Source organism: Raphanus sativus, chromosome 5 (assembly GCF_000801105.2).
Source record: "Raphanus sativus cultivar WK10039 chromosome 5, ASM80110v3, whole genome shotgun sequence".
NCBI lineage: Eukaryota > Viridiplantae > Streptophyta > Magnoliopsida > Brassicales > Brassicaceae > Raphanus > Raphanus sativus.
In genome coordinates, this window is record NC_079515.1 from 36211539 (window position 1) to 36220723 (window position 9185).

The window sequence follows — 9185 nt, forward strand, 5'->3', positions numbered from 1 at the left end:
ATACTATCATGACCTATTGATATAGGCGTAGTCCAACTATTTTAATATAATTATTAAAACTTCTTATTAATTATTTTAAAAAATATTATACAAACAAAAACACAAATATAATTAAAAACACAAATACAAATTTATTTTTTAAAATATAAAACAGAAAAATATATCCGCCCTTTTAAGGGCGGGTGAAAATCTAGTTACAATTATTAGAAGGAAATAACATGAAAATGTGACAATTTTTTTTGAAATAAATAATTTCCAACGACGTACCGACGACATACATCTTCCCATAAAGAATTTCGAAGTATAGAGGATTCACTTTAGACAAGTGCGGTCGTAGACGTGTAAAATGATCTCCAAACTACGTTTGTGATTTTTTTCTCCACACTCTATTTTGTTAGATCAAATGATAGTCGAAATTAAAAAGAAAAGTCAAAAACAAAAGTTAACATACAAATTTACCACAACTCTTTATCCCTACCATAAATCAGCAACAAATTCTAAATATTCACATTCGAAAGACCACTTAGAACATACCATCTACACACTCTTCATATAAAGCAACAATTCCATCAATATCTTCGCGCTAGCGCAGAGGCTAAACACCTAATAACAATAAATAATCCACTTGCTTGACTCTTCCTTAGGCATGCGCATTATGATCCTTGGTCGGGTTTGGATAGGGTTTGGATCGGATCTTATCGGATCTGGATTTTTGGATCTTAGATATTTAGACCTAATAAAGTTATTAGAATTTTTTGGTTCGGGTTCGGTTTGGATCCTATTAGGTCCGGATCAGTTTGGGTCTTAAATTATTAGATCTAACAGAATAATTATAATTTATCGGTTTGATTTTGGTTTGGGTTCTGTTCGGATCATGTCCGGTCTGCTCAAAACAGTACCCAAAAAACAAAAAAAAAATTGAGAATATTCAATTACCTGAAAAATATCCAAAATTTTATTCAAAATCTGATCCGGAGACATGAAATTGATGTTTTATTTGATTATCCGAATTATTTTTTTGAAAATTTAAAATTTATCTGAAACTTAAAACCATACCCAAAAACTTAAATCTGAAAAATAGAAAAATACCCATAGTATTAAAAAAATACTAAAACATCTATATATATAATATACTAGAAGTTTCGCGCTTTTCAGATACCTTGTTGGGTCTCGGATTTTGATCGGGTCAGATCTAAGACCCGCAGGTCCTCCATAACAAAACCCGATAGAAAAAAAAGATCGGGTCGATTTCTATCCAAACCTAGATTTTCCGGATCGGTCTGGGAGAAAGTCATTGGATCCTAGTAAAATGCGCAGGTCTATTCTTCCTCTATAAAAAGACACTGATTCAGTTATTCTAAGTCATCTATCTCCTTCCTTCTCAATTTTCCAGAACTCTATAGTCTCTACTTCACTTCAGTTATTCTAAGTCATTTATCATTTTTCTTGCTGGTCTCTTTGTTTTCTTCTTGAAAAAGGTTTTGTCTCTAAATGGCTTCTTCCAACGAGAACGATGATGTTCCCATGCTTCCAGTTTCAGACTCATCATCATCATCATCTCGTACAAGGCCTTTCACTTCCAGGTCACGTAGCATTTCCCTAGCAAACACTTCTTCCAGCATTGACGGACTTGACAACTCAATTGTTGTTTTGGGCTACACAAATCCTCTTGGAACCCAGAGACGGCCTCCATTAGTGCAAATGGGTGACCCTCTTTCCTCTACTCGCAGTCCTGAGTCTCCATTTTCTCTTCCTCCTCCTTCAACTTGTGGTTCTTCTGATTACAACCACGAAGCCGCTCAAATCCCCACTCCCAGAGTTTCTGCCACTTCTGATTCCACCACGGTATCTTGTTTTGATTTCTTTACTTTACAATCAAGCTTGAGACTCAAGTAAACTGTAGCTTGGTATTCAAATGTTGACTTAAGTAATTTTTGTTGAAATACGGAGTCTTTTCTTTTATCTTGCTAGCACCATAATGCTCTGGATGATGATGCCAAGGCTACGAGATTCGCTACATTCGTTAAAAAATACATATCCAGAATCATGTATCCTCACTCTAAATACGTTCCGAGCTGGACTACATTCTTTGCCTATTCATGCATGTTGTCTATTTTCGTAGATCCCCTCTTCTTTTTCCCCATAGAAGTCAAACTGGTATGAGATATCTCTCTTTTGCTTCTCATGTTTTGTATTCTTGCGCTTGAGCAACACCATCTTTCATACTGTAGGAGGAGAAATGCATTAAGATCAATTGGCCGATGGCTCGTCCAATTTTAGCTATCAAAGGTGTAACGGATATTTTATTATGTGTAAACATCTTTATGCAGGTGTGTTTCCTTTTGATTTCATTTTGTTATAAGAGAATTGTTGGTTTACTGCTTCTTGTTTCATATATTGTTGCAGTACTCAATGGCATATGTAAATTCTGAGTATACGGTTGATGAACGTAAAAAAATTAAGCGAAAGTACTACCTAAGCCTCCTCTTAGTGATCCCATTTCCACAGGTATAATGTTAGAGCTACATCGGTTTATTTCTTAAATGTAATTGAAAATATGTTTGTTTACATTGACCTCTCTTCTGTCTTTTCCTTTGGACAGATATATCTAACAGTTATAGTACCTCACATGTTAGGCGCATCTTGGACAAAAGATGCACAAAACGTTTTTCTCACTATAATTCTTCTCCAATACATTCCAAAGTTATATATGTTTCTTCCTCTTATAGCCGGACAAACACCAAAATGGTTAATATTTGAGTCGGCACAGGCTAAATTTTTTATAAATCTTCTCACCTACATGCTTGCGGGTCATGTTGTTGGCTCTTCCTGGTATTTTTTCTGTCTGCAGGTATGACAAAAATTCCAAAACTTGTATCATTCAATTTAAACTAATATGATTTCTTAGTAAATTAAACTACTATTCTTTATGTTGCTTTAATCACTTCTTTTGTCCAAACCAACAGAAGATGTGTATATTTGTATGGGTTTTATTGATCTTCTTGTTGCATGCTTCCCCTTTTTGTCTCTTGCAGAGAGTTCATCGTTGCCTTCGAGTTGCTTGTGGCAATGGTGAAAGAGGATGCAAACAACTAATAGATTGTCATGAAAAGAGAAAAAAAGTTTTAGACGCGTGGAAAAGTAACGTGAATGCCAGTGTTTGTTTTCAAGAGAATGGTTTTCAATATGGAACCTATGGGAAGGCAGTCCATCTCACCTATAGCTCTACTCCTTGGTACACAAGATACAGTTACTCTCTTTTCTGGGGGTTTCAGGTAATTCAAGTTAACACAACTGTTCAACTAGTTTGCATTGGTTTGGCATAATGTGGAACTCTTGAGTTATTGTCAATTGTTTTACTACTCTCAAAAGCAAATCAGCACGCTTGCTGGAAACCAAGTCCCAAGTTACTATTTTGGGGATATTGTATTTACCATGACTATCATTGGAGTGGGGCTTTTGCTTTTAGCGCTTCTTATTGGTAATATGCAGAACTTCCTTCTGTCTCTAGGCCGCAGGTAAATAACTGCCATCTTTGTATAAAATCTGATATCTCAAGACATGGTGGATGATCTCTTTGTTGACTGTGTTTTGTCCACCTTAGGGATATGGAAATGACTCTAAGACGGCGTGATGTGGAGCAATGGATGAACCATAGACGGTTTCCAGAAGACATAAGAAAGTATGTGAACTATGCCTTCGTTTTCAAGTTGAATTCTTGAGATATTAGGAGATATAAATTATGAGCTTATCATCACTAGCTGTAAAGCTAACTGAATAGTTGTTTCTATATTTTCAGGAGGGTGCGAGATGCTGAGCGGTTAAACTGGAAAGCTACTAGAGGAGTTAACGAAGAATTGCTCTTTGAGAATAAACCTGATGACCTTCAAAGAGATATAAGACGACACCTCTTCGCATTTCTCTATGAGGTAAACATCATAGTCCATTTCCTTGAGCGTCGTCCTCTCTCCTTCTCTATTTTTGATTACTGAAAATGTTAATGGTTTGCAGGTGAGTATATTTTCGAAGATGAATGAATCGATCTTAGATGCCATCCGTGAGAGGCTGAAACAGAGGAATTACCCAGAGGGTAGCATGGTTTTGCGCCGTGGAGATCCAGTTAAGAATATGGTATTCATTGTGAGTGGTAAGATGATGAGCACTGGAGAAGACGGTTCTCCTACTCCTTTAGTAGAGGGAGACGTTTGTGGTGAAGAACTTCTCACTTGGTGCCAAAAACGATCTTCTATAAACCCCGGTACATCCTTTGTTGACTCTATGTGCTCACAACACTCAATGTTTTTGGTTTAAAAACATGAAGTATACTTTTGACAACACTTCATATTATATGCTTTGAAATTTTCAGATGAGACTACGGTAAGGATGCCATCAGAGGAATTGTATAGCAAAAGAGATGTTTGTTGCGTGAAAAACGTGGAGGCGTTTTCACTCAGTGTAGCAGATCTTGAATACGTCGTGACTTTGTCCCCGACTCTCGAGATTCCTGAGGAGTCATAGGGTGCAAGGAGCCATGAGGTGCGAATCTCTTTTTTTTTTGTGCGAATATTGATGAGAAACATCACACATCGGAAATATAAGAAATAATCTACTATTTCCTCTGTTTTTAAAAGATGCATGTTCTGGAAAAAATATTTGTTTCAAAAAGATGTATTTTTTATGTTTTCTATATAAAAATTGCAAATTTCAATAAAATTAATTGAATTTATTGAAAGACTATTGGTTAAAATGCATTGAAATTTGATAATTTCTAAAAACAATGCATGATTAATGTGTTTTCTTAATATGTGTGAAAACTCTAAAACATACATCTTTAAAAAACAGAGGGAGTACTATATAAAGAGTTAGGGTCAATCCACTAATTACCAATTGGTTTTAAGTTGGAAGCCTATAACTTAACCCGAATCTAACATGGTATCAAAGCGATAAGATCCTTTGACCTAATTTACTACAACTACTACTAAACCGATGATATCTAAGCGTGAGGGAGGGTATTGATGAGAAACATCTCACATCGGAAATATAAGAAATAATCTACTAATATATAAAGAGTTATGGTCAATCACTAATTGCCAATTAGTTTTAAGTTGGAAGCCCATAACTTAACCCGAATCTAACAAATCTCCATATTGTAGGCTATGAGCGGCTAAGAGCATCATTATTGGTGGGATGATGAAAAGTCCCTAATCTTTTCTTTTTTTTTTCTTTTTTTTTTGTCATGAAACCATAAGGAACATCTCCTAAATAGGGGCTTTTTCCCATTTCTTCTCCCTTGATCCTAGTGCTCCCCACTTAAGGGATAGCTTAAGTGATACCAATAATCATGGTCTAAGCAGATTCAAGTGGTTTGGAGATATATAAGGAGATGGCTCTGGAGATCGTACTGCTCGCTCAGTCAATTAGATTGTAATCTTTATTTTCGATGGATATTGATGATATAAGTTTGGTGGTTGTCATACAACTATATTGTACGGTGTATTTGTCGCTTTAATAAGATCATTTTCACCTACGTTTAGATTGAATAACATCTCAACTGTAGTTAACTTTAGAATTCTCTTCCTTCAAAGATTACGTGAGTCTATAGGTGCAGCTTGAAATATAGGGAATTAGCAGAAATGATGTTATTAAAACGTGGGTGGCTCACAGATCCTTTTTATTATTTGTTATATAATAAAGAGACAAAAAGTTTTAACTTTATTACGATTCAACAATGTACGGTATACCTTACGATTCAATGTTACGACAACAAAGACTAAAGATCGTACAACCCAAGGAACTAGAGACCAATTTCTTTGCAGGAATTTCATTTAAGTTTAAACTAGATTTTGATCCGCGCTTCGCGCTTATTTTTGGTGAAAACTTTATATAATCACATTTATATAATATGTCTTCTATATGCATTTATATAACCCGCTTCATATATGTATTTTATATCCGAGTTTATTTTCGGTTAAAATTATATTGTAAATGTATTTTTAGGTTTTTAATTTTGAATTAGATATTTTAAATATAAATTAATATAACAGTTTTATAGTTTTGATCGGTGTTTTGAAACCCGACTCGGACCTCCCGTTGAACGGGTTACCGGTTGGTAACCCGATATTTTTAGTATTGTGATTTTTTTTAATGATAAGATAATTTCGGTGATCATAAGTTAGAAATTTGTTTAAAATATATCTATATTTTTCAAAATTGTTTTAAATGATAATGATTGTTGTCAAAATTAATAATTTTAGAATTAACTAAAATCTTAAAGAATAATCGGCATGCTAATATTGAATTTAAATAACTTACCAGTCTAACCAAACTCATAACGGAACCAAACGACTTCACCGAAAACTTTAGTTATGTTCGACAATATTCAACCCTATTATCATTTCGAATCAGAAAATAATCAATAGTAGATGAGATTAGATTTATGAAAAAAACGGTTTAAAACCAAACCATTAAATAGTTTAAAAAACGACGCAGTTTCAAATATGACCGGTTGGAAAAATACTAAAACGATGCAGTATCAAACATGGAAATAATCACAGACCGAAATTGAATTAGGAAACCAGCGCAGAATATCTACAATACCCTTAATAAATACAAAAGAAATACTCTTTAGTAAGGGTAAAAAGAGTAAAAATATTAATATGGTTTTGCTATCATTTTGATAGTATAGATATATTTGTGTATATTATTAGGCTTCGTCACTAGACTTTGTAATGGTATATTCGAAATTTTCATTTGCTGCGTTTTGCCACAAATATTCAATTGGCACGAGAGTGGGACTTTTCTTTTCACTTAATCTGACGGAAGACCAAGTCAACAACTAAACCACAATGCCTATAATCTCGGAATACATTCCAACAAGTGTGTTCGTTAAGTTGTTTTATATATTTACAATGTGCATGTTGTAAACAACAGGCCCAACAAGAGAGATGGGCTCCAATATTGAGTTGAACACTAAGGCCCAGTGAAAGGCTTCAACGACTAAACCTGCAAAACGTGAAGACAACGTTTCTCTTACACAAAAGCAGAGTACGGATTCAAGCATTAAGATGCAGAACAGGTTTTACACATGTGCTGTCCGAACTCTAAAGGAACCGAGATAAAATTTGGAAGATAAACACAATGAGAAAACCTAACAATCCCAAAACCTATTTGAAACTTCTTGCACATGTCTTCCCTCACAATATAGATGCAAGCGGCTTCAGTTTCTTCGTCGCCACAACACATGATTAGAGTCTTGTCAGAGATGAAGTAACTAACCCCACAAAGCTTAGCTTATTGATTAACTTCGGTAAGTTACTTGTTGGAAAAGTCATCAAGTTTATCCACACCACTTCCTCTTCATCGATCTTGTTCTTTGTCACCCAAATCTCAATCTCACCTGTTACATAGCATTGCTTTAACAACGAAAACCCATCTCTCTTATAACCCGCTAGGACAAATTCATCGCGAGAATGGTTCTTCCGACAAGGAAGGACACAAAATGTTTTGAAATTTTCACTCGAGAAATCAAAGCTTCGGATGACATACTCATGAAGATGAGTGTCCTCCGGATTGTTAGTGACCCAATAGAGATTCCCGTTCAAGGACAAAGGTGCCATGTTAGGCCACTGCTTGAAAGGGACATCAAGAAACTTCAACGCGTGAGACGCACACTCGTAGATCGCAACTCTTTTGTAACCTACTTGGTAAGTGTTGCTAACCGTACGGAGACAGTTAAAATACCCTAAGATCTTGTAACTCTTGTCGGGTCTACTGTTATCGTACCCTACACCACAAAAATGGAAGTCTTTATCGATGTACTCGACCCATCCAACCTGTCTTAACCACGGGTTCCAAACAGCGACACCTTGCTTCCAAAAGTCACGAAACAAGAACCCATCGCAAGTTGTGATGGTGGTATGCGTCAAGTCCGTAGCTTGATAAGGAAAGTTAGATGGTATCTCACGCACCTCTATGGTTGTATCAACGCCTACTCCGCCGAGATCGATGTCAATGGAGTAAACCTTGGATTCGGTCAGGAAAATGAACTGGGGACGGACACGAGCCAAGTGGTTGTTGATGAACTTCTTGTCGTTCAAAAGTGCGTTCCAATGTTGAGATACGGTTCTGAATCTAACAAGGGATAGAGGTGGAAGCCGAGAGAGGATCTCTTTCTCCACATCCCACGGAAGATTCACCGGCGCCATTATAGTTTTTTTACTTAGCTTTCGTGCTAAATAAAAGAGATGAGAAACCATACATCTTTTATATATAATAAAGAATTATGGGGACTAATTGCACAACTTGGCTGCATTTCCACTGGCCGAAATCTAATATATTAAAACTGAAGTACAAATAGTACTTAACCCTTAGAGTTGCACAAAAATTACAATGGCATGCCACTCCTTTTAATTAAAGATTATCCAATTAAATATAACACATACCCACATAATATTTATTATCTTGCCATACAAATCCAAAACGTGATTCTCTAACATATATTTCGCTTTAATTAAACACATTGCCATATAAATCAAAAACGTATTTATTAACTGCAAGCCTAGCCCCTTCTCTTTATCGAATTGTATGTCCCAGAATAGGTCCCATTCTTTTAACCTTTCCGGGGAGTCGATGACGGATGGTGAGAAGAGATATATTTTACATCCCAGAGGGGCTATAATTGGAGATACCATTGTTTCTGGTACAGAAGTTCCTATAAAAATGGGAAATGCCCTACCTTTGAGTGCGGTTTGAACTATTTGATTTACGTAATTGGAAGTAACCAATTAGGTTTACGACAAAACCTAGAAATCGATCACTGATCCAATTTGAGTACTTCTGCAGGATAGACCTCAACAGAAAACTGAAGAGTAACGGCACGACATAAATTAGGAATAGATTTAATTAACCTTGAATGCGTTGGGATTATTGGTGGGGAAGAAGCAATAAATTGGGGTTTATCCGGACCAATGTTACGCGCATCCGGAATAGCTAGGGTTTTTTGCCATATATTTCGCTATTATTAAAACTATATTGCCATGTTAATCTAAAACATGATTAATAATTTATTCTCATCAAAATAAACTACTTTGCCATTATTATTATCCAAATATATTGATCACGTAGATCCTATGTGTGATTACTCACAATAATTAAATTGAAAAAATATTATAATTTTGTATATGAGT

At 35.5% G+C, this 9185-nt stretch overlaps 2 protein-coding genes across 4 annotated transcripts; one reads left to right on the forward strand and one right to left on the reverse strand.

Annotated features, from left to right (window-relative positions):
* Positions 1-1174: 1174 nt before the first annotated feature.
* LOC108856587 (probable cyclic nucleotide-gated ion channel 20, chloroplastic) lies at positions 1175-5541 on the forward strand. Of its 3 annotated transcripts, none has more exons than XM_057011282.1 (12): positions 1175-1845; positions 1972-2157; positions 2232-2330; positions 2407-2508; positions 2603-2851; positions 3036-3275; positions 3373-3518; positions 3605-3682; positions 3800-3929; positions 4012-4258; positions 4367-4536; positions 5301-5541. In XM_057011282.1, the coding sequence occupies exons 1-11, from the start codon at positions 1492-1494 to the stop codon at positions 4516-4518; spliced, it is 1983 nt and encodes a 660-aa protein (XP_056867262.1). In that variant the 5' UTR covers positions 1175-1491; the 3' UTR covers positions 4519-4536; positions 5301-5541. The 3 variants fall into 3 exon arrangements, with proteins under 3 accessions (XP_056867262.1, XP_018485927.2, XP_056867263.1); XM_018630425.2 differs by having other exon boundaries at positions 5355-5540; XM_057011283.1 differs by lacking the exon at positions 5301-5541 and having other exon boundaries at positions 4367-4726.
* Positions 5542-7038: 1497 nt separating this feature from the next.
* LOC108856590 (F-box protein At3g17710-like) lies at positions 7039-8458 on the reverse strand. Its single transcript, XM_018630429.2, is given in 2 exon segments — positions 7039-7275; positions 7278-8458. Coding segments are annotated over 2 exon segments (1194 nt in total). The 5' UTR covers positions 8256-8458; the 3' UTR covers positions 7039-7059.
* Between the last annotated feature and the right edge of the window lie 727 nt (positions 8459-9185).